We start from the raw sequence: 27185 nt of genomic DNA on the forward strand, positions 1-27185 counted from the left end.
AGCCAAAGTTTAGATCTGATGGGAGAGGGAGGGACTGCTAGTACTCATGAGGAGAAACAGATAGATAGTTTAATTAATAACCACTGTCCCGTTTCCCCATGACCCCATCTGCTCACACAACTGTCCAGTTGCTACACACAATCAGCTTGACGTCTTTTCCCAAAAACCGTATGGCTTTAAATAACAAGACGGGATTTAAGAGCATACAGCATCTGGTAAGAAAGCGTTCATCTTACTGAAATAAATCAGATGTGATACTATTATTACTTTAGGTGATCAGGGTGGGTGTGGAGATTTATTGATTTGAAATGGGACTTTGTTATGGAGACCCCTCTGTGGACTGGATTAATTATATATAAAAAGCGTTATGAGGGAAACTGGTTGTTGGGACTGCGGAATCAATCAGTATGGCTAACGCTTGAGGCCTGTAGTTTGTGACACTGTGGGGTTGTATACAAATCTTAAATCACAGCGCTGTGACTTTTCTTTCTTAATGTATTACTTGCATGTAAGGTGAAATGTTGAGAGAAAAAGAGCTTGGCTGATGTTTTACCCTCAAGAATGTTTGTAGAATTGATTTTTCTTTGCTAAAATATCGCTAATGTTGATATTTTAAGGACATTTTAGATCAAAAAGACAACAAATTCTTGAATATTAATATATTATAATGATTTTGTTGCGATTCAGATACCGTATTTATATAGTTTTTTTAAATTCACTGTAAAGCTACAAAATGAATAAAGCTAGTTTATTTTAATCAGATAGGTTCCTACGATGCTTTAAGTTAGTTTAAGATTTTGGATTTAATAGTGTAGTATTTTACTCAAGAGACAAAACTTTCTGACTGTAACTCTAGCTTACAGATACAACCCCAAACTCAGACCTTTAGACTGTTTTTGTACAACTAAAAGTTTGTCTAATTAACTTAGAGTTTTACTAAAAATGGTCATTAAAAAATGTATCCATCCATCCCAAAAAGAGAAAAGATAGAAAAAGTTAGCGATATACTAAATGATGCTAACAACATGTTAAGACAATGTAAGCAATGTTAAAAAATAACAAGTTCAAAATCATGCAAGTAAAAAGTTATGTACTAAAACACAACGGTAGAGTAAAAAGTAGCTTACACTCTCAGAAATAAAGGTATGCGAGCCGTCACTGGGGTGGTACCTTTTTATAAGATACACATTTGTACTGAAAGTGTCTATATTTGACCTTAAAGGTATACATTATAACCTAAAAATTTTAAGAGGAATACTTTTGTACTTTTTAGATACTAATATGTACCCTTGAGGTATTAATATGGATGTTTTAGGTACAAATGTGTACCTTTTAAAAAGGTACCACCCCAGCGACAGCTCACGTACCTTTATTTCTGAGAGTGTAAGATATGTCACCAATAGGCTTAAGCATGCTAACAACTTGTGATGAAAATATCAGTACTGTTAAAACATGCTAGAAAAGTGTAAGGAAAATAAGTTATATAAGTGACATACTAGCGATGTGCTAAAATGATGCTCGAAACAGAGTAGAAACATGCTAGCAAACCATAAGTAATTAAGATGTTAAAGGTCTTTAAATATGTTAGAAATTAGTTAGGAACATGTTATAAAAACAAAACAAACAAAAAAATAATAATAAAATAAACATGTTAAAATGTGACAAAGATGCTACCACTGTGCCTACATGCTAGTTTAATGTTAGCAACATGATGAACGTAATGTGCCAAAAGATGATAGTTGTCTGCCTGAACATCAAACTGAAGACTCAAACAATATTAAACTTGTTTATTACTGTGTGTGTTTTAATGAGGGTATAATAAAAATACAATATTTGAAAACCAGTAGCTTATAGCATGTTTTACTTCCTGGATGGTTTAAGTGTGTTCAGTGTATTGCTTCTTAAAGTAATAGTGCTAAAAGTTCAAATTATATCCTCTTTTTAAGTGCAGTTAAATTTCTGAATCGTAAACTATTCGATTTATTTTTAGATCCACTGTATGCAAACACATGATGTAGACATGCTCACACCTCAATCAGGATTGTAAACAGGTTTTAAAAACTTCAATATGTTGCATGCTGTTGCTATATAACGCTGAATAATCTAAAAGGAGGTTTAGTGATAGAAAAGGGCAAATATCATGACATTAGGTGTCAGTTGTGTTGAATAAAATGACTGGAACTAGAGCAAAGGTCACCGTAATCATTTGTAGCAATTCTACCATCTCGGATTGAAACAAAACAACAATAATTTGGTAAATCATTATGTTCTACATTTCTGATATGACCTCTGAGTGGATGTACAGGACATTATGCTTCTAAAGTGTCTCCCATTATCACTGCTTTAAATCTGAATTATATAGCTGAAGTATAAAACTTCACTGATCACTGATTTATTTTTATTATTTTTTTTCCACTGAGCAACAGGATAGTTTACTATATTGCGTCAATACTGTACCCTAATTTCCAATAAAAACTGCCTCCATCTGCAAGTAAAGAGACTCACTTCCTCCATTTGTTTTTGTCTTGAAGAAGCTGAATTAACCCCATCATTTCCACACTGGACTGAAGGATTTTTGGACGCTTCGGAGACTTAACATACAGGCTTCTGAATGAACGATTGGGTGGGCCATGACGTCAATGTGGTGGGACCTTTACAGATCCCACCCAACGATGCATTCCCCTTATCAGAGAGCTCACACTTTTTTGGTGAGTATTTCAGCGATTATTCTTTATTTCCTATGCTAAACCTGTATATCTTTGCCATGGGTAATGATAAAACTATGATACAAAACTCAAGCAAATTTATGCTAATAGCCAAAAAAGGGAAACTGTCACCTTTGATTTTACAACCCTTTATTAGCACGCTTTGTCCAAGATGACATTTATAAAACTAAAACGATACTAGCTGTAATGAGAATGAGGGAATTGTGGCCATCAGGTTAATGAGCAACCTAGCAACCTTTGTTCACACTAGCACTTCTGTATGAAGTATGAAGGTGTTCGAGAACAGTAATACTTTCTGAAAAGAGGCACAATGACACATGCTAAGGTGTAAAAGGAACTGAGTTCGATGGTTAGAAATCAATACGGCTTATGACTGGGTCACACTGAAATGTCCATGGTTCAGGAGAAGGCTTCAGGTCAGTATGACACTCATGATACCGAAGCAGTTGTCATAGTTTAACATGTCATTGAGGAAATGTAATGGAAGTGTAGATGTAGTTCAAATATTTAATAAAAATTTCCACTTGAAAGTTTGAATGTTTTTAGTTTGGACAATGCTGTCATGATTTGCCACTATATTTCGCAAAAAAACTTCTCAATTTTTTTTAAACAAATATAAAACAGAAGATGAACTTATGTTTGAAAGATACTTTAATTTTTTTATTATAAAAGTCTTTCCAGTATCTAAAATTTGTGTTCTGAAATGGATAAATCTGCAAGTGACAAAATAATAATACATGTACAACATATAGAGCATGGTGTTGTAGTAGTTAGTTGTGTAAACGTCATCTTTTGTGGTCATTTTTTCTTTTAGTTCAATGTCTGTCTTTGTTGACCAACAATTAAAATAAAATCTTGTTTAGAAAATTAGTTGTTCTTCACTTGTTGTGAAGTGATGAAAGCAGAAAAAGAGATTTTGTTCTGTATTACGATATGTATAATATACAGGAAAAAAATTATATCAATTAATATCAAATATATATATAATTTTTAAAAATCATTTGACTTTGTTTTATCTATTAGTTGTGGATAGGATGACGGCAGATCTGAACATAAGATTGTAGCCAATTGTAAGAAAAGGCGGAGCTCAAGCTGACAAAAATGATATGGTAGAGGGCTGGTGAATGTCACCATAAAGAAGATTGTTGAGTTGAAAACATACATTTTTAAATACCTAGAATATAAAAAGAAGCAAACGCATGAAATGTTCTTTAAAGGCCAGGGCACACCAAGCTGAAAGTAGTATGTTAACTGTTTTGAATAGTGACTTTCGATACCTGTTGATTTAAGAGTTATTTCTAGCATACCTAACTTTTGAGCCCAGATTTGAAACAGCACACACAGTAAAAAAAACAATTAATTACCTGATTAAGTAAACTTACTGCCTTAATAGCGACAAGATGACGTTCCCTTTAAAAAGTAAGTAAACCTGTTGTAACTTGGAACTATAAAAGTTGACTTATTTTTTGTATTTATGTACATAGTTATTTTACTTATGATAAAAAGTAAATGAGACAATTATTAAGTAAAGTCAACTAATAGCTTTTAAAGCAACATGTTTATTTACTCTTTATAAGTGAAGTCAACTAATCGCTTTTAAATTGCAGTTCATTGCACTGATTGTGCGTTGTCATGGCCTAATATACATATTACAAACTATATACAAATTAAAATGTTATGCTCAATTTAATGACAGATATTTGATGTGTCCCCTCAACTACTGACCAGCCCACTAGCCAGGTTTCAATTATAGATTTGCTTGAAACATTTGCAATATCTTCTGAATACTCATTAAAAATCTTTGCAAAATTAAGTTGTTATGCAACTGAACAGAATCCAAAAATTCCAAAAATCATGATGACAGATTTAGAAGTTGACGGTTTACGTATACTGCAGACATGTATTAAATCCAAGGAAAAAGTGGCAAGTTATCCAAGCATTGAGGGGATAGTTCATTAAAAAATGCTAACTCTGTTGTCAGTTTCTCATCATTAACTTGTTTCAAACCAGTATTATTACTACTATGGAAGTCAATGGTTACAGGTTAGTATGTTTACAATGATCAAGTGACCTTTAAAAAGTATTTGTTTGACCTGGTTTAATAATAGAGCTTCCAAAGTGAATTCTTTTAACCTACAAACTAAACAAAACAACTGTCAAATTATCAAATACCAAATCAAAATTGAAAAAAAGCTACAAAAACTATCCTTCATACAGTGATATTGTGCAAATCCAGAGAGCCTTTGGTTAATGATTTCTTGTTTTATTTCTGGGTGTGTTCGACTTCTGTATTATGTACACTTCACGCAATCTCCTGCTACTATTTGGATAGAGGTCAGATATGTTTCACGATTAAATATAATACTTACTCGTGAGCTTTAGCGGAGATCTTTATGTCTCTGCAAGGTAACAGTACCCGAGTGTGTTTTAGTTTCACTAATTGTTGTGTCGGCATAAGATCTATTAGCACTCCATGCTGGGTTAAATCAGTAAGGTGAGCTTGAGCCTTGCATCTCTTTGACTTGTAAACTGACAAGCACCGCTCACTGCTGCCATCTTCTCCTCAGATATTCTGGCAGAGCAGAACAGTCCCTTGCTACAGGACCAGGAGGTCATGCCCTTCACCAGCTATCCCAGCATGCAGTACACTTCAGTGGAGCCCTCCATGTCATCACCATCATATTACTCCAGTCAGCATTGCTACTCACAGTACGGTGCGGAAGAATGGTACTCTCCGTCCGCCATGTTTGAGATGAGGAAAGGACCGTTGGACGGTGGTTTTGATAATGAGCTGGATGAATCTTGCCCTGTCATCCCGACTGTGTGTAAAAGGTCCAGACATGCAGGCCATTCAGGAAAAAGCAAAGGCGAAGAACTGTGCGTGGTCTGTGGAGATAAAGCCTCAGGGTATCACTACAACGCGCTCACTTGTGAAGGATGTAAAGGTGAATCCTTTTTGTATTTTTGCTGGTGTTTTTAGTCACACACCACATACTCATGCTTAAGCATTTCAGTGTGTCTAGTAGCTGTGTTTATATCCACTTACAGTATTTTTATGCACATTTTGGACTGTCCATTGGGGTCCAGTAAAATTTAAATATTTTTATTTAGATGTAAGTATCAGTATGTTATGTAAATGTAATGTGTATTTATATAGCGCATTTATTGTGTATGGCCATACACCCAAAGCGCTTCACAATCATGAGGGGGGTCTCTCCACACTAACACCAGTGTGCAGCATCCACTTGGATGATGCGACAGCAGCCACAGGACAACGGCGCCAGTACGCTCACCACACACCAGCTATAGGTGGAGTGGAGAGACAGTGATCGAGCAAATTCGGTGGAAGGGGATGATTGGGAGGCCATGATCGTAAGGGCCAATAGAGGGACTTTGGCCAGGACACCGGGGTTACACCCCTGCTCTTTCACGAGAAGTGCCATGGGATTTTTAATGACCGCAGAGAGTCAGGACCTCGGTTTAACGTCTCATCCGAAAGACGGCGCCCACTGACAGTATAGTGTCCCCTTCACTTTAACTGGGGCATTAGGACTCACACAGACCACGGGTTGAGCGCCCCCTGCTGGCCTCACTAACACCACTTCCAACAGCAACCTAGTGTTCCCTAGTGGTCTCCCATCCAGGTACTAACCAGGCTCAGCCCTGCTTAGCTTCAGTGAGTAACCGGTCTTGGGCTGCAGGGTGATATGGCTGTGGCTGTTAGCTTTAAGGATTTCAATAAACTAGTGTACAACAAAACAGGGGGCGAGGCAGTGGCACAGTGGGTAGTGCTGTCGCCTCACAGCAAGAAGGTTGCTGGGTCGCTGGTTTGAACCTTGGCTCAGTTGGCGTTTCTGTGTGGAGTTTGCATGTTCTCCCTGCCTTTGTGTGGGTTTCCTCCCACAAGAAAATGAATGAATGACAGGAAAATGAATGAATGAATGACAACAAAACAGTGACAAAATTAGCATTTAGAAGATATAAAACTGAAATAAACATCTAAAGCTTGCAGTTTGTCGCTTCCACCTAAATTAAATCAATTGATTTTTTTCATTACCTCATACTTCGGTTTTTCATCAAATCTTGACCATCAAATCTTGACCAATCTCTAGTATCTGACATGTCCCTTGCCCTTCAGGATAGTTCTCAATTGCTGAGCTTGATCTCAACCACTCTCACTGTTTGTTTGTTAGACTTTATTAATCCCAAAGGGAAATTAAAGTCACAGCAGAGCTCTCCATGCTAAAAATAGATTAAATTAGTTACATATATACAGTTGAAGTCAGAATTATTAGCCCCCCTTTGTATTTTTTATTTTATTTTTTTATTTCCCAAACAATGTTTAACAGAGCAAGGACATTTTCGCAGTATGTCTGATAATATTTTTTTCTTTTAGAGAAAGTCTTAATTTTTTTTATTTCGGTTGGAATAAAAGCAGTTTTTAAAATTTTAAAACCAATTTAAGGTAAAAATATTTGCCCCATTAAGTCTACAGAACAAACCATCATTATACTGTACAATAACTTGGCTAGTTACCCTAACTTGCCTAGTTGACCTAATTAACCTAGTTAAGCCTTTAAATGTCACTTTAAGCTGTATAGAAGTGTCTTGAAAAATATATAGTATAATATGATCTACTGTCATCATGGCAAAGATAACATAAATCGGTTATTAGAAATGAGTTATAAAACTGTTACTGTATGTTTAGAAATGTAGTGAAAAATTCTTCACTCCATTAAACAGAAATTGGGGAAAAAATAAACAGGAGGGCTAATAATTCAGGGGAGCTAAAAATTCTGACTTCAACTGCATAAAAAATAATAAAATTACATTCATACTGCACACCTTAGTTTTAAACAACAAGTAAACACTTGTCCATGTCTAATAACTATTACAATTCAGCATAATTCATCTAGTATGTTTTTGTTTATACAATCTGAACACTGTTGGTAAAATTGACTTTCTGAATCTTTCTCTGTAACACGGGGGTTGAATTAATCTTGCATTAAAAGAGCTTGCACATGCTTGAACTGTATCAAAAAGGGAATAATAATCATGGTTCATCATATAACTATAATAACTGTGCAGAGCTGTGATACAGCAAAATGCTATTGGCTGTGCTTTTAAAAAGGGGAAGGTGTTCTCTATGTCCCACCCTCTCTTTGTGTTTCAGTTGAGATTACGTCAAACATCAAATAAGAAAATGCACATTTCAAAGCGATTCATGGGACCTTTAAATGGAAACTGTCGCACATACACTTTAAAAAATGGGCATAAAAAAGTGAGTAGGATAAACCTTTAATCTGATTAGAAAAAAATTTGATCACATTACACTACACTGGAAATGTTTTTTTGGTCATTCCAAAATGCCTGAGCCAAAGTTATCAAAGTTGTTTGGTTTTATTATCTCCCAAAACTGTGTCGTATGGCTATATTTCTGTATAGGTGGTTTCAAGCCTCCAAAAAATGAGTTATGACTCCATTCTTGAAGTGAAGATTTTATTCTCTTTGAATCATAGGAAGGAAATGCTGCTTTATACGCAAATGTTTTATACAACATTCCAGTTTTGTGCATATGATAAATTTGCATGGTAGCCTGATTGCATTCTATTAGGAGCATCATTATTGAAGTGTTGCATCTTAACGAACATGATTTTGTGTCTTAAATAGCATAGTTTAGACTATGGATATTGTCACTACATTGTTTATTTCCCAAGTGATGCATTGTACTAGTGTAGTTCAGCTGTGAGTAAAGTTGTCATTTGGGAAACGTATCACAATGTAAATCAAGTCCCAGGCGAATAAGTGACTCAAAATCAGCTCAGCCAATGCGGTCAGATATCAGATATCAGAATGCAGATATCAGAAGGAATAAATTTTATATGCTGCCTCTTTATAATATATATATATATATATATATATATATATATATATATATATATATATATATATATATATATATATATATATATATATTTAAAGAGCACAACCAGTGTAGTCCAATTCAAGTTGTTATGATGTCAAAACAATACAGTGAGGCTAAAAAAGTGCAGTCTGATTCCAAAACAAATTAGAGTTGGATAATTTTAGTTAATGAAACATTGACTAAATGCTCGATCTTGCAGATCTGCACTCTATAACATCAGAAAGGTCCAACCCTTCCTATATGAACATGCAGCTCAACTTCTTGTTCAAGCTCTTGTTCTCTCAAGACAGGAATATTACAACTCTCTTCAAGCCGGGCTTCCAGCTAACTCTATCAAACCTCTTCAGCTGCTTCAGAACGCAGCAGCACGAGTTGTCTTTAATGAACCTAAAAGAGCATGTCACGCCGCTACTCATCCGTTTGCACTGGCTGCCAGTTGCTGCTTGCATCAAATTCAAAGCTCTGATGTTTGCTTACAAAACGACTTCTGGCTTACCTCCTTCTTATCTGCTCTCACTTCTGCAGATTTATGTGCCCTCCAGAAACCTGCATTCTGTGAATGAACGTTGCCTTGTGGTTCCATCCCAAAGAGGGAAGAAATCACTTTTCCAAACTCTCGCATTTAATCTGCCCAGTTGGTAGAATGAACTCCCTAACTGCATCAGAACGGCAGAGTCATTCGGTGACGACTAAAAACTGAACTATTTAGTCTCTACTTCCCTTCCTAATCTGCAATTGCCTCTCTGGTTCTACCGATAACTGTATTACTGTATTGTATAACTGTAAAAAAAAAAAAAAAAATTACTAATGTTTTGCTTCTTACACTTTACATACCTGAAACTTGCCTACAGCACTTATTCATTGTAGCTCTTATAGTTGTGTAAATTGCTTCCTTGTCCTCATTTGTAAGTCGCTTTGGATAAAAGCATCTGCTAAATGACTAAATGTAAATGTAAATGTAAATGAAACACAGTATGAAGGTGTGACCTGTGTAGTCAGATTCCAAAACGAATTACTTTAATGCATTGGATATTTTAAGTAAATCAAAAAGAGTACAAAGGTGTGACCAGTGTAGTCAGATTCCAAAACGAATGACTTTAATGCATTGGATATTTTAAGAAAATCAAACAGAGTATAAAGGTGTGACCGGTGTAGTCAGATTCCAAAACTAATTACTTGGATATATTTAGTGAAACAAATCATATACTGTACTGCAATGTAGTTCGATTGCAGAACAAATCATGTTTCTGTATGCTTCTTATAGTGAATTAAACTTGCACAGCATAACCAGATCTATTTCTATATATGAATTCAAATGAATCTCGAAATCCGAATCATTTGTCTATAATACCATTAGTCAAATACAAAACTGGATCAATAAAACTCATAGAAAACATAATTTATAAAATCTTTTTAGGCTGAAATAATTACAAAACGTGTGCATTTGTTAATTTTATTCTCATGGCGATGGATTTGTAATTGTTTTGTAAATATTCAACCTGCGGGACAAAGCAACCAATGTTGTGACCTTGTAGCGTGGCTGTTTGTTTTTCTCATTTAATGAAGAAAAAGGGAAACCAGTTTGAAAGCAATAATCATTTCTACAACATCAAGCCTATAAAATGCATAATTAACCTTTGAGGCCTAACAGCTTCGCCATTCATACCTTTTTTTATTGTATATTTTATTCACATATAGCTGCACCCTCCATGACCTCTTCATTCTCTACTGAACCCATATCGCAGCGTGCTTGATCTTACAGTGCAGCCCTGCCAACATAGCTTATAAAGGACATAATAAATGACATGAAATCCCATGCACCCAATTTTAGCTCTTTGGAAAATCATTGGCTGAATGACTGCAAGTGTAATTCCACCTGTGCATGGACAATGGCCAAAGGGCAGATGCTGGGCCATGTGTCCCGCGTCCCGCAGGCTTGGCTGGGTTTGATGCTCCTTCACGTTCAGTTTAGATTGGGTTCCCTCTCAGCTTTCTGCTGAATAATGATGGAGGCAACCAGAGCCACACGCCGCCATGCAAAGTTAATGCGTGTCATTGTGCTCATGGGCTCATGCTGGAATAATTACCTGTTCCAAAAACAACTGCACATGTTTGTCTGCTGCCTAGAACTGAAAATCGAGCATCTCGGAGTATCTGTATTACAGTACTGGACGTAATGTAACGGCGGCAGTGAACCCATTCTTTGATCTGTGTTTACAAAGCGGCTTTCTTGTTTCTCCTAACAGTTTAGACTCTAGGGGAGTCACTGTTGCTTCTAGTATTTTTTATTAAGGTTTTTCAGTATGAACTGATGCTTATAGCGCAAATTATTCATGACTGTTGTAAGACAGTTGATAAAACAGTGTATTTCAGGGGCTGCAAAATTACAAAAAGCATTTGTATTGTATTAAAAAATAAAAAAGTGTGTTTTAGAGGATGCAAAAATACAAAGAGCATTTGCATTGTATTATTATTTTTTATTTAAAACAGTTTAGACTGTAGGGGAGTCACTTGTGCTTCTAGTATCTTTACTAAGGTTTTTCAGAATGAACTGATGCTTATAGAGCAAATTATTTATTACTATTGTGTAGGACAATTGATAAAATCATGGATTTCTGGGGGTGCAAAAATACAAAAAGCATTTGTATTGTATATATATATATATATATATATATATATATATATATAAACTGTATTTTAGGGGCTGCAAATATCATATCGAACATTTTAGTTACTCACTTATTGATGCTTAGCTATTTCTTCAAGGTTTCTTCAGAAGGAGCATCACAAAGAATGCTGTATATAAATGTAAGAGTGGAGGAAACTGTGAGATGGACATGTACATGCGAAGAAAATGCCAGGAGTGTCGACTCAGGAAGTGCAAAGAGATGGGCATGCTTGCGGAATGTGAGTAGGAGCATGGTAAACATTGTAAAAACTTGTTCCAATTCAACTAATATACCATGCTTGAGTCACACACATTGTGAAATCACACGTGAGCTTCACGTGTCCAGTCACGTTTCATGTGTATTCATCCATTGTAAGAAAAAAAGTATATTTGTTGTAACACAATGTTCCTAACAGATAATTGTTTGTGGTAAGAAATGGTTTGGGTCCAAATAATACTGAGGCAAAGTTGTTTTCCCCTATATTGTTTACCATGGTACTTTAAATATTCAGCCTCAAATCACATGCAAGTATGACTTCAAAACAACATAAGCACTATATATTTGTCTGTAAACAATGTTGTACTTTGATAGTCATTGACTGCTAATATGATTTCACAATTTACAATTAGCAAAAAAAAAAAAAAATTCAGTAATTATACTATTATTAAGGAGAAAGTTGATTATTATTGTGAAAAGTGTATTTAGTTTTTACATTGATTTTTTTATTTATCACCAGGCTTGTTAACAGAAATCCAGTGCAAATCCAAACGTCTGAGGAAAAACACGAAAGCCTCGTCTGACGAAAGTATAGGGGATGATGTTGTTGATAGTAGAGATCCTAAACAGGTTGTATCTACCACTAAACCCTCCAAGGTACGACCACAGGTTCTGTCTGAATTCATTTCCAGAAAACATCCAATGGCAGAACAGTAATTCAAAATGCATCTTTTTTTAAAGGAGCTTTATGTGATATTCAAAAAACATTATAAATAGCGAAACCAGTGGCCGCAAAGTGAATTGCAACTAGCTAATTATTTTGTGTGCTATAAAAGCAATTTACCCATGGAAATTCTTAAATATAGCCTCATTAGGCATTTAGATCCAGTTATTTTCTGGTGTCATTCTTGTTACAGTGTAACTTTTCAGGCATAATTGTAAACTAAAGTTAAGGATGTTCTGTGGAAACTTTTATTGAAGTGTTGTAAAAGGTGAAAGGGCAGCCTCAATGATGACAAAATTTTATTCTCACTGTTGCTCACATTTACAGTAACTTCTGAAGGATTATATTTTAATGGCGGCTTGTTACATGAATCAAAAGTTCGATGGATATTAAAAAACTGTCCAATCTTTATTTATTTGTTGTTTGATTTTTCTATAATTTAAATGCCAAAGTGTCAAAGTTACCGTAATGAATACATTAATTGCTGTTTTTTGGCAAATTTTCTCATTTCAGGAAAATATAGAACTGAGCCAAGACCAGCAGGCTTTGATTAATTATATCGTTGATGCTCACAACAAACATCGCATTCCTCAGGATATGGCCAAAAAACTGGTATGGCCTCTCACTTACATTTTATCTAACATCTGATCGCATTCCTTTATCGTTTTATGATTTTTTAATGTGCAAAGCAGTCAAATGCTACCGTCAAAATCAGTAAACATTTCTGCCTCTTCTTATCTCAGTGAAATCATTATGCAACCAAGGTTATCGCTACCCAACAGTCATAAAGCAATGGCTTATTTTATGATTTTTCTTCTTTTTCTAACTTGTTCACAGCTCCAAGAGCAATTTAATGCTGAAGAAAACTTCCTTCTGCTAACAGAAATGGCCACTAGTCATGTGCAGGTGCTGGTGGAGTTCACCAAAAACATCCCAGGTACTGTTTTTTTCCCAATTCCCCAATAATCATTTCCATTTTGTATAGTTCCTATGCTGTAGATTGTATAGTTTAAAGAAACGTGACACTTTTCTATTATTTTTCATGTTTAAAAAACTAGTTCTAAACAAACATACTTGGCTTCTTGTCTTCTGAGCAGGTTTTCAGTCTCTGGATCATGAAGACCAGATCGCTTTATTAAAAGGTTCTGCAGTAGAGGCCATGTTTCTGCGTTCAGCCCAGGTCTTCAGCAAGAAACTGCCCAACGGACACACTGAGGTGCTGGAAGACAGGATCAGAAGAAGTGGTGAGCTCATTATATCACATGAAGAATAGTTTATGCAGCACTTCCAGGAGTAGATGAAAACATGTTAGACCAGATTGCTTTCATAATACAACCAAAACTCGAATGCATTCAACAGCCACTAAAACCACCGGCAGTTGCATGTAAAAACAATCTATAAAAAGATTTCTGTAGTTAGTTATTTGTGTTTTGGTTTTCATGTATTATGTATGTTTTTGAATTGCATTGTGAGATCTGGATCTTTCCTCCAATGACTTTTGATATTTTGTAATAGCTTGAAGTGATATATTTTCTAGAATGGTTTTGTAAATTACAGTACAATATTCTTTTAATAAACTATCAGTACTTTTTCTGTTATTTTTATAATCTTAATTCTCTATATATTATTTCTTGTTTTTTATATATATATATATATATATATATATATATATATATATATATATATATATATATATATATATATACACACACAGAGCAGAGATCAAGATCCTGTAATGCGATTCATAACATAAATAAACATTCATAAGGCAAGTAATTTCACTCGGCAACCATTTTTAAAACGTCTCTCGGGCAGTATGCTCAAGCATTTCGTCTGAATGGGGAAACATTAAGTTCTCCAAAATTGCTTGCCAAGCTTACGGTTAAACTTTATATTTAAAATCCCCAATAAAATTAAACGACAACCTCTTTAGTTTCATTTCTAAACATTCAAGTCACACCAAATCTGCAGAAACTCACATCTGGTCCGAGCCCCTCCCCCAGATAATCATCAGTCTATAACGATCAATGATTTGCTCCTGTAGAAGACGAGCCTTTACTCGTTATTAATATTGAGCGTTACACTTTTCCCTATTAAAAACTATACGAGTGAAATATCTTATGTGTTCCATAATCTTTGTGCATACTCATAAAAATGTATTAAATAGGAGTTGTTGTTAAAGTATGCATCTTTAGACAAGATAATACTTGTGTTTTAACTTTAGAAAATTTAAGAGAACCATATTTGGTGGAATAACCCTGGTTTTAAATCATTATATTATATTCTGTTATTCAGACCAACTGTGTGTGAAAGATGAAGTCTAATAGACATCTAATTGATGTCCAGACATTGACATCTTGATAAAACAACATTTGGGCTGTCAGTGGAAATCTAACAGATGTCTAACAATAGTTCAAAAACAGACTAGTCATCAAATAATCATAAATGACTAATCATGTGAAGTCTTTCTAATCTGTCTAACTGATGACTTTTGGACTACTGCTATGACGTCTGTTAGACTATTAGTCTATTATTTTCCTTGACAGCCAAGTGTCTATGTAGCCGGCAGCTAGCTCTCAGCAACTCTCACATGGTCGCCCACTGAAGCTAAGCAGGGCTGCGCCCGGTCAGTACCTGGATGGGAGACCACTTGGGAAAGCTAGGTTGCTGCCGGAAGTGGTGTTAGTGAGGCCAGCAGGGGGCGCCCAACCTGCGGTCTGTGTGGGCCTAACGCCCCAGTATAGTGACGGGGACTCTATACTGCTCAGTGAGCGCCGTCTTTCGGATGAGACGTTAAACCGAGGTCCCGACTCTCTGTGGTCGTTAAAAATCCCAGGATGTCCTTCGAAAAAGAGTAGGGGTTTAACCCCGGCATCCTGGCCAAATCTGCCCACTGGCCTCTGTCCATCATGGCCTCCTAACCCTCCCCATATCATGATTAGCATATCATCACTCTGTCTCCTCTCCACCAATCAGCTGGTGTGTGGTGTGCGGTCTGGCGCAAAATGGCTGCCGTCGCGTCATCCAGGTGGATGCTGCACACTGGTGGTGAATGAGGAGATTCCCCCCCCATTGTGTAAAGCGCTTTGAGTGCCCAGAAAAGCGCTATATAAATGTAACGAATTATTATTATTATTATTATTATTATGTCTATGTAAGGTTCTTTAGACATCTTTTAAATGTAAAATTGCTGGGTGAGTTTGTATTCATTTTTAACTAAATGATCCATACTGGCACTTAAAAGGTACATATTAGTACCAAAACATTTCAGGAGGTTCACTTTTGTATTTTATTTTATACTTCTGAGGTCTCAAAATGGACCCTTTATGTACAAATGTGTACTTTTTGAAAATGTACTGCCTCAGTGACAGCTCTCGTATACTAAAAAAAAAGATTAATTGGATTTACTTTTTTTTTAAAAAAGGTAAGTAGTTGCAAACAGTTAAACAAACAAATTAAGTAATATTCGAATTTGTTTGTTTAAATTCAGCCTATATAAATTGTTTGCAACTACTTACCTTAAAAAATAAAAAATCCAGTGAGTTGTTTTTTATTTATGAGAGTGCAGATTAAGAGATCACTACAACTGCCAAAAAAGATAGATTGTCAAAAATCTCTCTCTCTCTTTCTCTCTCTCTCTCTCTCGATTGTCTTCTTATGATCTGATCAACCCAAATGCAACTTTAAACAGGGCTGAAGCTTGTAAAACAATTAAGACTCAATTTAAAGCTTTACTTAGCGTCATCCACTTGTGACTTGACTGATGAAAACACATCTTTAGCAGCAGGTGTAAACACAGCCTATGAAGTGTTCAAAGGAATCATGACTCTTGAACTTGTTGAGTTCCTTATAGGCCAGAGCAAAGTTCATTAAGTTCACTAGGCACGTTACATTAATAATACATCTGTCCGCCCTAAATAAAGGCAGGAAATTTGCCATCTTGATAATCCTGCGGTGTATGTTACATGTGTAAGAAGACACTAAAGTCCTGCAGGTTTCAGTTTCACAGAAGTCTAAGCTCTGAATGATTGCCAGGAACAGCACAAAGAGGAAAGCCCTCATAATGCAAAAAAAAAAGAAAAAAAACATGTCAAAGAAACAAAATGGCACAAGATATTAGGTCTTGTTTACTTTTAAAAAATGCTTTAAAATTAAGTAAGTTTATGCTTAAAGTAAGAAAGAATCTCTACAGTCAGACCAGAAAGAGTATGTTTCATTTAAAGAGAAAAACTCTTTTTTATTTTTCAGCTTAGTGGTAGATACTTCTTGTTTTGTGCAAATCTAATTTGATTTTGTTAACTAGATTTATAAATGTTGTAATATTTGTACTGGAAAGGAACTCAACTATATGAATGTAAGTAATTGATTTCTTTTGCCGTGCATAGTGTTATTGTTCAATCACTGACTATCTATTGTAGTATTTATTAATAGTTTGAATTTGTTTATATGTTTTCCTATTTCAATTCAGGTTGAATGTTAATACCAGTAATTCGGTTGTATGTTTTTTATCTTTATATTTGGAACTTTAAAAAATAATAAGTAAATTTAATTCATTTTTATTTTAATTTTAGTTATTTTATTTCTTAAGTAAAATTATGTTTTCAGTTGACATTTATTTAATTGACAAAGAACATTTGAAACGGAGAATGTCCTGGGAGAAATGTTTGTTTTAAAATGTTTTCAATCAATTGATAAAAAAATATTGTCTGTTAATCAAGACCATTTGTGAATCATGATTCATTTCTAATAGAAAGCGAATCTTTTCTACAAGGACATTATCCATTCTCCACTGGGTTTTTAAAGTGTCTGCATGAACAAAAACAAATATTGATTAAATAGTTTCACTTTTGTTTAACTATATCCTGCTGCACAAAGCATGTAGCTAATGAATATCATATTTCAACCTTATAAAATCTCATCAGATTTTTGAACAACAGCTTGCCCGATCATTGTATTACAGCTTGCCCGATCAATTCTGCATCTTAAAAGCATCTTAATGTAGCTCTCCTACACTTACTTCACACTGAATCACCTTTAATTCAAAGCCAGCTGCTTTCAGCCTCTTAGTATTTGAAAAGCCTGGACCGTCCGGTTAGTAAGTAATATTCATAAACACACAACTGAAAGCAGAGTGGCAGACTCTGTTCCAATCCATCACTCTTTTACCCTCCACCACGTATTTGAGAATATTCATCCAAAAGGCCAGAGAGGGAGAAATAGACGCACTGTCTAAAGAGACTATTGTTCTCTATCTAAACATCGAGAGGTCTATTGTCCCACTCGCTGGCTCTCACCGCCTCTGACATTTCTGTGCCGTGGAGCCTTCGTGATGCGTCAGGCTCTTTTTTTTTCTTTACTCGCTCCTTTTTTTGGAAAGTTATGACAAAGGTTATCCTTTCATCTGAAGGGAAATGAATGAAACTGTGAAAGGAGTCTGCGTCCTGCCATCATTTCATCTCTGAGACGGTTTGCTTTTTTTGTTTGTTGCACTTCTGCACCGTTTTGTTTTAATATGTCCATTTTGGTGGAATCGTTAAAGAGACAGTTCACAAAAAAAATAACATTTGTTGTTTATTTACTCACTTTTTTCTTTCAATATGACATTAATACCTGAAATTGTGCTCATTGGTACTGTATATAAAATGCAAAGCAGTGGCTATGAGTCAATGGAGGCATGCGTTTATGTACCACCAGTGACGATATACAGCCACATCGTACTGCTATGAGTGTGATATTGCATTTTTACAACAGCTTGATGATATAATCGTTTATTTAAAAAAGAAAATCAAACACGGAGAGTCTCAAAATCCTTTTGTATGAGGAGCTACTTTCTTCTGCCCTTCCTTCACGTCTGCAGCTGACATCAGAACAGCAGACACTGTTGCTACCAATGGCACTTTAGAGCTAGTAACATTATTTGAATGACTAGGGTTATGTCTAAAGTAATGACAAAACAGGTGATTTTGCTCACATTTTGAGATTATATATATTATAAGAATTATATGCCCCCCTTTGAGTTTTTTTTCCTTTTTAAAATATTTTCCAAATAATGTTTAACAAGGCAAGGAAATTTTCATGATGTATAAAAGTGTCTTGATAAATATAAATTATTATTTGCTTGTCATCATTGCAAAGATAAAATAAATCTGGTAACACTTTACAATAAGGTTCATTAGTTAATGCATTTACTAACATGAACTAATCATGAACAACACATGTACAGCATTTATTAATCATAATTGAACATTTACTAATGCATTGTTAACATCCAAGTCCATGCTTGTTAACATTAGTTAATGGACCATGAGTTAACATGATCTAACAATGAACTACTGTATTTTCATTAACTAACGTTAACTAACATGAACAATTACAGTAGTGAATGTATTGTTCATTGTTTGTTCATGTTAGTAAATGCATTAATTAACATTATCTAATGAACCTTATTGTAAAGTGTGACCATAAATCTGTTATTAGAAATGAGTTATTAAAACTATTATGTTTTTATTATATATATATATATATATATATATATATATATATATATATATATATATATATATATATATATATATATATATATATATGTTTATACATTATATGTATATATTTTCTGTTGAATGCAATTTTTTCTGTTTTACTACATAAAGTTAGGTCCCAGAGGGAAAAAAAAGTATTTTAAATTTATTTAGTTTTTCTTGCATGTTATAAAACTCTTTAAGAAACAAATGTCATTTTAGCTGACTGAAAACCTAAATACAATAAATTTATTCCTCAGTAAAAGAATAAAAAAATAATTGCATGGATAAATAATAATTAAATGAAGTGTTAGATGGATTTTTTTTCTAATGATGTTTGGCTAATGCCAAATAAACTCAGCTACATTTATGTACAAGGTAGTTGAAAACTGAGACTGTATAATTTAATATCTATTATAATATAATATAATATAATATAATATAATATAATATAATATAATATAATATAATATAATATAATATAATATAATATAATGTCATATAATATAAAATAATATATTCCCAGTGTATATATTATTTAATATATTATTCAAAGAAAATGAATAAATAAAAAAATAATATAATATAATATAATATATTATAATTTAATATAATACACCCTTTGTTCGCGTAGGTTTCCTCTGGGTACTCAGGTTTTACCCACAAGTCCAAAAACATGTGGTACAGGTGAATTGGGCAAACTAAATTGTCTGTAGTGTATGTGTGTGAATTAGTGTGTATAGATGTTTCCCAGTGATGGGTTGCAGCTGGAAAGGCATCTGCTACGTAAAACATTTGAATAATAAAGGGACTAAGCCCAAAAGAAAATGAATGAATAAATGATATATCAATTTTTTAAATTAATTTCATTGTTAATTCTTAAATCTTATTTCTATATTTACATTTATTTTCCTTATCTTACCTCACTTGTAAACAGGTTTTGTCTGAAAGCGATATTAAAACTTAAAATTCATTTAAATGAACAGTTCTTATAATAAATATAATTTAATTGAATATAAAATCACTGTCTTATTTATTTATAAAATCACCAAGGATCACAGTTTCAGCTAAACACTTCTTTAATACTGTACTGAAGAAAAAAACTCAACTACATTTTAATTTGTGTCCCTTTAACTTTCCCTTTAAGTCATGTTTTTGCACAGCAGCAGTGTTTCCCTGATTGGTCATTCTGCGTAAACCAAACCCTCATGGCTCTTCACTGAATGCTTTACATTAGAAAAGAGCTCTCGGCTTACATGGCCAGCAAAGTATGATAATTATATCAATGATAATGATAAAGACAAAGACCTCGTACAAAACAGGAAGGCCTTTCAAAGAGAGGCTTCAAATGAACTGCTGCTGCAGAAAATCCCACTGAATGTGGAAACACACACAGCTGTGGAGATCCGAGGCCAGATTCACATTAGCTCTAACCTGACAGACAATAGAAAACTGTATGAGGTCACAGTCCCTGACACTGCACGCTGAGAGACTTTCAGGAAGTCTTGTCTAAAACAGACTGTAGGTACATGACTAAATCAGTTTTTTGTCTCATTTAAAGCATAAATCAAGTTTAAAGCACAAACTAAATAAAATGCATAGTATATAAGCTTTAAGATATAATCATGGACAACAAGCTAAATTCTCACAGTTCTGTTTAATTTATCTTGTTTTATGGATGTTCAGATTGTCATGGGAAAGCACTTATATATTTTTTTATATTTATTTTAATGAAAGATTTCACTTTTATACATATTTAGTTCTGTTACACTCATATTAATCCAGTGAAAATCTAAAATATAAATGTCCACAGCACCAGATATATTTATTTGCATTAGGTATGAATTTTTCTTTTAAAATACATTTGAAATAATTTGAATACATTTTTAGATGGGAAAAATAAATTCAAGTTTTTTCCTAAATTTTACATTTTTTAATCTTACCCCACTTGTAAATCGGATTTGTCTGATATTTAGTGATATCTAACTTACAATTCATTCAGTAATATTTGAAAATGAGTTCAAGTCTTACATAAACTTGCTTTATTTATCTAAATTATGGATATTTATGAGAAAACAGACAGTAAAAATAATGCAAAACGATTTTCTTAATATTTATTTAGCTTTATTCCTTATTTTATCCCAGTCAAAATATTTCTCTTAACAATATTTATTTGTTTGTATAAATAATAATAGTATTTTAAGGATTTTTTATTACTTAGGAAGACAAGACAAAAAAAGACTCAAAAACATATTATAATGATAATATTCTTAAGAGAAAATTGTGTAAGTTAGTTGGTAAGGCACTTAGGTTTGTTCGTTGAAAATATAGGCAACGCTGCCACCATGAGGCACATTAATGAAATGAAACAGACTAATTATAAATTATTTGCATGCACTAAACTTTGTATGTTCGAAATATGGTTTTATTACTGCCAACTTAAAATGTGTATCTTAGTATTTATTTTTAGAAGCTCAAGGGCAAAACATGTTGAACTTGAGCATGTCGAACTTTAGCCCAGTCAAGGCATTGCTTTAACTTTAGACTGTAGCTCAATTGTAAATGCGTGACGTAAAAACCTGTTATAGCTTCTAAAATGATTTATTTTGTTTAATGAATAGCCTTTTTTTTTCCTCTACAGGGATTTCTGAGGAGTTTATCACGCCCATGTTTAACTTCTATAAAAGCATCGGAGAGCTGCAGATGATGCAGGAGGAACATGCTTTACTCACCGCCATTACGATTCTATCACCAGGTCAGTGACTCTCGCATCAAACAAATATAAATTCGTAAAAGAAATAGTAGAAATTCGTTAATGATACTTGACTCACTATCAAGCCATCAAAGCTTGTGAGAACGAAATGAAAGGTCTGCCCTGGAATATAATTTAAAATAAAATTATTGTGTGTTTGTGTGTGATGCATGCGTGATAACATGTCTGAACCACGCCGTCTTGTGACGTCACTCTCCGCAGCGTCTTTAAAAACATAAGGTGCGTTCGACATGAAGCTCAGCTGCAGCCGGTGATCAACGAGATTAGCCGAGCGCAGGCGGGGCGGAGTTGATAACAGAGCCGTCAAGACGGACAGCTGGACACTTCGGGACTCAAAGTTGCTGCAGTCATGATGACCGATCACATGGCGTCATCATATTTATTTGTTATTTTTATTTATAACAGCAAAACATTTACAAATAAAACAGAATACAGGCTCTTCAAACTATAGTTCCTTTTTAAACAATAAGAGAGAATTATGAATAAAATATATAACAAATGCATGAGAGAAATAAGAGGAAATGAGAGGTTAATATAAACATAAAAACGAACAGGTGTATTAAATACAAAGCAATAAGCATAAATTCTAGGAGTTAAACATCAATCTTTAGGCTAATACTTCTTGTTTAAATCTGCTAAAAAAGGGTTTACATATATGTACATTTATAGATATAAAAATTTCCAATGTAAAAAGCAAAACAAGGTGTTTTGATTAGGTCTTAATAAATGACATTATTTTGGATAATGAATGAATTTTCAAAAAAGCATTTTAATCCAAAAAGATTGTGTTGAAAAGAACAAAAGGTAAAATAAGTGAGCTATGTAGAAGTTTCCCAGAAAGAGCAGGTAGTCTTTAAACTGCTAGACAGGAAATACAATAGATATTTATATTATAATAATAAAACCATTTTATAAATATTTAATAAAATAGTTCTTTACTTTAATTTGTTTAGAGAGCTTTAGGGTGGCAGGATCAATGATGATGATTATTTTATTTTAAGTCTGTAAGACTTATTTAGGTTATTCACTAAAATATACACTAAAATATATCATTTAAATCGTTCATGGAGATGAATGCAGTAAATAGTCTGTACAAAAAAGTTAGAAATAAACCTTTGCAAACAAGCCAGCCTTTATAACTAGATTATTTAACAAAAGATGATTACTGCAGTAAATATTGTAGTCTTTTAATAAGCAAGATGTGTACAGGATAGAGAGGGTGTGAAAAGTGAATTGTTTGTTTTGAAACTTTTGAATCGGAATTTGTCCAATTATAAACCCGAAATACACGTGTTTGTTGTCATGTGGTGAACTCGGCCAATCGTGTGATATCGGTGTCGTCATCAAAGCTCCTGCAGTCGCTCTTCAGAAGCTGCGCGGTCTGAGTTTGCCGTCTGATCTCGGAGCGCTGTCGCGGTACTTTGATGCCACATGTGACAGTCACGTGGCGTCGGCGCAGCATCAATCCGGACAAGATTTCTAACCAGAATGCACCGCTTTAAGACAGATTTCGATCGATCTGCGCAGCGCTGCATGAAGTCGAACGCACCTATAAATAGGCCTTTTTCACACTTCCTGGTTCCGGTAAGCGAAGCAGTGTACCACAACATCCGGTTTCAATGCGACGGAGCAAGAAAGAATGGCAGGGTCATCTCAGCGCTGTGATTGCTGCGTTCCCAGCTGCTCCAACTCAAAAACGACACTCTTACTTTAATGACCACGATCTCCCGAAAGACGAAGGACAGGGAAAATCATGGATGACAATATTAAAGGGGGTTGAATGCCGTTTCAAGTTATATGCGGGAGTACATTCTTATGCTGTATACACTTCAAAGCGGAGATTATTATGTTTCATTAAAGACTGGTGGTCTATGGTTTATTTTGACGAGTAATTATAATATAGACAAAACTCAAGTTAAGCTATCTGCCGTCCACAAACAAGTGCTCATCATGGTCATTAATCTATAAGCATGATTTATCCCTACATTGTTGTTATTTTGGAATAATAGACAGTTCATACAAATGCAAATCTCTTTTTTTAATTGGTTTGACAGCAAAATTATTTGTTTAGTCAGTTATATAATAAAGATAGTATACTTTAATGTGTTATTTAATGTGTTAATGTTTAAAATGTTATTTGCTGTTCTTTTAATAAATAATAAAAATGAATATTATCCACGAGTAGGAGCTAACGTGTTTCCAGACTTGAGAAAACCTCACGAGCATTAAACAACCTGTAATGTATTAACCGATAGCAACTCGCCTGTACAGCTAAGTTACCTTAGCACAGTTTACAGACGGGACTACTGACATAAAACTCATCCTGCTGGATGTTAAATAGCCAGGTTAATCTAGTTTACGAATGGCTTGAATGAGCAGATTTTATGCTGTTGGCTGTGCACCTTACTGGAACCTGACATGGCAAACGCTGTGTAAGACACATTTTCTGCACAAACTCTGCAAATCGGTATCATCTTTTAAATGCTGTTTTATTAAGGCAGTTTTACACATTCACCGAACAACATCTTCCTGTCCAAATTATGGCAAAGTTGACCGTGAGAAAGTCATCCGCTGTCCTGAGGCTGTCATGTCTCTGCGACTCGTAGCGAACCCGGAAATATCGATACACTGCTTCGAAGGGCGCTTCCGGTGTTCAATTCCGCTGTGAAAAAGGTCTATTCAGCCTTAAAAGATATTATTTTTATTATGAAAACAAATCCAACAAAAGTCTTGAATATATTGTTAATCTTTTTATTTTATTTGCAAAATTTCACATACACAAACAGAAGTCATATCATCTCCCACATTAACACTTTTGTATTGATTTAGGTCTACATTTTTTTTATTTCTGTGAAATTGTTAAAAAATGCAAACAAATAGAGATATGTCTTAATTATTAAATTTGGTTTATTACTCTGTTAATTCTTAAAATCAATGGCTGTAGAAATGCTGTACATTATGATTTCTGGATTTTATTTATTTTTATTTTTTACCAATATTATATTAGTTTTTTTTAGGTTCATATTTATATTGTGTTGTTGTATGTTCCTAATGGTTTGTGCAAAAAAAATAAAATAAAATTCACAGTATGTCTAATAATATTTTTTCTTCTGAATAAAGTTTTATTTGTTTTATTTTGGCTAGAATAAAATCAGTTTTTAATTTTTAAAACACCATTTTAAGGACAAAATTATTAGCCCCTTTAAGCAATTTTTTTTTCTTCGGTACAGAACATCGTTTTACAATAATTTGCCTAATTACCCTAACCTGCATAGTTAACCCAATTAACCTAGTTAAGCCTTTAAATGTCACTTTTAGGCTGTATAGAAGTGTATATCTAGTCAAATATTATTTACTGTCATCATGGCAAAGATAAAGTAAATAAATCATTTGTTAGAAATGAGTTATAAAAACTATTATGCTTAGAAAGGTGTTAAAAAAATCTTGTATCCGTTAAACAGAAATTGGGGGAAAAATAAACAGGGGGTGTAATAATTCAGGGGGGCTAATAACTCTGACTTCAGCTGTATATGTACACACCATAGAATATATAAACAAAGAAAACCTGTTACACTTTTTTTTTACCATTTTAATGCATTCTTGCTAAATGAGGTTTTAATTTATTTTAAGAACAGCAGAAAAAAAATATTTAATCCTGTTGTATATCAAAGAAAAATACTGAAAACACAGAGGGTACATGCATAGCCTTCTCAAAAAAAAAAAAAAAAATTTTTTTTAAAGTTTATTATCCAATTAATTCATTAATTTTCTTTTTGGCGTATAGCCCCTTTATTAATCTGGGGTCTGCACAGCAGAATGAACCGCCAATTTATCCAGCATATGTTTTACACCGCGGATGCCCTTCCTACTGGGAAACACCCATACACTCTCATTCACACACATATACAGTATGGCCAATTAAATTTATTCAATTCACCTGTAGCGCATTTCTTATGCCTACATAGGGAGAACATGCAAACTCTACATAGAAATGCCAACTGGCCTAGTCATCATCAAATTGATCTTTATTATTAGGCCTACTGATTTAAGAAAATTACTAAAATGCTGTAACATGCATTCATGCAAGCAGCTAATGTCGCTTTGCGATTTATTATTTTTTAAATTAAATAATAAAGTAATTAATTATACACCGTGTACTTGTGCACCTAGGTTGCTCTAATCCTTCGTTATCGATTTGGTTGAAATACACATATCAACTCTTCCACAAAATCACATATTTTATAAGTTTACACAGAGATCATAACACTATGTCCATTTCAATTACTTGCAATTTGAATCTAGGAAAACCATTTTCAAAAAATTGCATTAAAGGCTCCTAAACTGCTTTTAATTTTTCACTGTCACACAAATGAACTTGATTGCATATGATTCAACAGTTTATTTATTTATTATGTGACCCCTGTAATATCTGTTCATGTGCAAAACAAGCATATAATTTGATGGAAAAGGTTTAACCAACTTACTTAATGTCTTTGGCTTAGTCCCTGTTTTATCAGGGGTCACCACAGTGGAATGAACCACCAATTACGCTGGGATATGTTTTTTGTGGTAGATGCACTTCCAGCCACAGCCCAGCTTGGGAAAACACCCATGTACTCTCTGATTCACTCACACATTCTTTTACAATGGGCAATTTTCTTTACCAAATTCACCAATGTGTTTGCACTGTGGGTGAAACTAGCACCCAGAGGAAACCCACGCAAACATGGGGACAACATGCAAACTCCACACAGAAAAGCCAACTGGCCCTGCTGAGACTCACACCAGCAACTGTCTTGCCGTAAGGCGACAGTGCTAACCACTGAGTGCCAACATAAACAATCTGCCAGTCAAAGATTGCTATGGTGACTATAGAGAAGCAAGATTTTTTCATTGCTTAATGCTTCAGATGGGTTCACGGCTCAACACAGGGTTGTTCCATATGACTAAAATTGCTTTGTTTATTCACAGATAGACCATATGTGAAAGACCAGCAGGCGGTGGAACGCCTGCAGGAGCCCATGCTGGAGGTGCTGAGGAAGATCTGTAAACTACAGCACCCCCAGGAGCCTCAGCATTTTGCACGACTTCTTGGTCGACTGACTGAGCTTCGCACCCTCAACCACCACCATGCTGAAATGCTGGAATCATGGCGCATGAGTGACCACAAGTTTAACCCCCTCCTCTGTGAGATCTGGGATGTTCAGTGAAACAGAATATGCATAATAAAAAATGGATGAGTGAAGGAGGACTGCTAAAGACTTTCACTAAGCTGCCAAACGGTGGATTTAACTGTAAAAGTATTAAATGTAAACTTAATATATTGTTGAGCGTTAAATAAAACGAGATGATTTTAAGATATCAGCATCAGTAGGACTTCAAGAAAGAACTATTAACACCTTTAGATATTGTAATGCATTTTATAAGTTGACCTGTCCTTGCACCCGGTTTAAAATGTTCTTAATCTGAGGACTCTATGGCTTTTTACACTTTTATGTCTGTTTGTGGATGTTGTAAATTTTCTAAATATTTTAAGGTTCTCAAAATCTGTACTTCCTGACCTGTGGTCATTTTTTTCACTTTTTGAGAATCATGTAAGCTTTTTTGCCAAAATAAACGTTTAGTTGTACATA

General features: G+C 34.3%; 1 protein-coding gene and 1 long non-coding RNA gene across 8 annotated transcripts in view; one reads left to right on the plus strand and one right to left on the minus strand.

Moving 5' to 3' along the window:
• Positions 1-21736, minus strand: part of LOC147839691 (uncharacterized) — a 31099-nt gene extending 9363 nt beyond the window's left edge. Inside the window, exons 1-2 of the long non-coding RNA XR_015514829.1 lie at positions 21512-21736; positions 13336-13480 (exon numbers count right to left, since the gene is read on the minus strand). This is a non-coding gene — a long non-coding RNA (uncharacterized LOC147839691). The remainder of the gene's footprint in view (positions 1-13335; positions 13481-21511) is intronic.
• On the plus strand, positions 1-27185 carry nr1h4 (nuclear receptor subfamily 1, group H, member 4). Of its 7 annotated transcripts, none has more exons than XM_087291875.1 (10): positions 1-215; positions 2532-2708; positions 5294-5671; positions 11419-11559; positions 12058-12167; positions 12775-12873; positions 13099-13198; positions 13359-13505; positions 21421-21534; positions 26524-27185. In XM_087291875.1, the coding sequence occupies exons 2-10, from the start codon at positions 2612-2614 to the stop codon at positions 26760-26762; spliced, it is 1425 nt and encodes a 474-aa protein (XP_087148001.1). In that variant the 5' UTR covers positions 1-215; positions 2532-2611; the 3' UTR covers positions 26763-27185.

The sequence above is a fragment of the Danio rerio genome, chromosome 18 (genome assembly GCF_052040795.2).
Source record: "Danio rerio strain M-AB ecotype USA chromosome 18, GRCz13ab, whole genome shotgun sequence".
Classification (NCBI taxonomy): domain Eukaryota; kingdom Metazoa; phylum Chordata; class Actinopteri; order Cypriniformes; family Danionidae; genus Danio; species Danio rerio.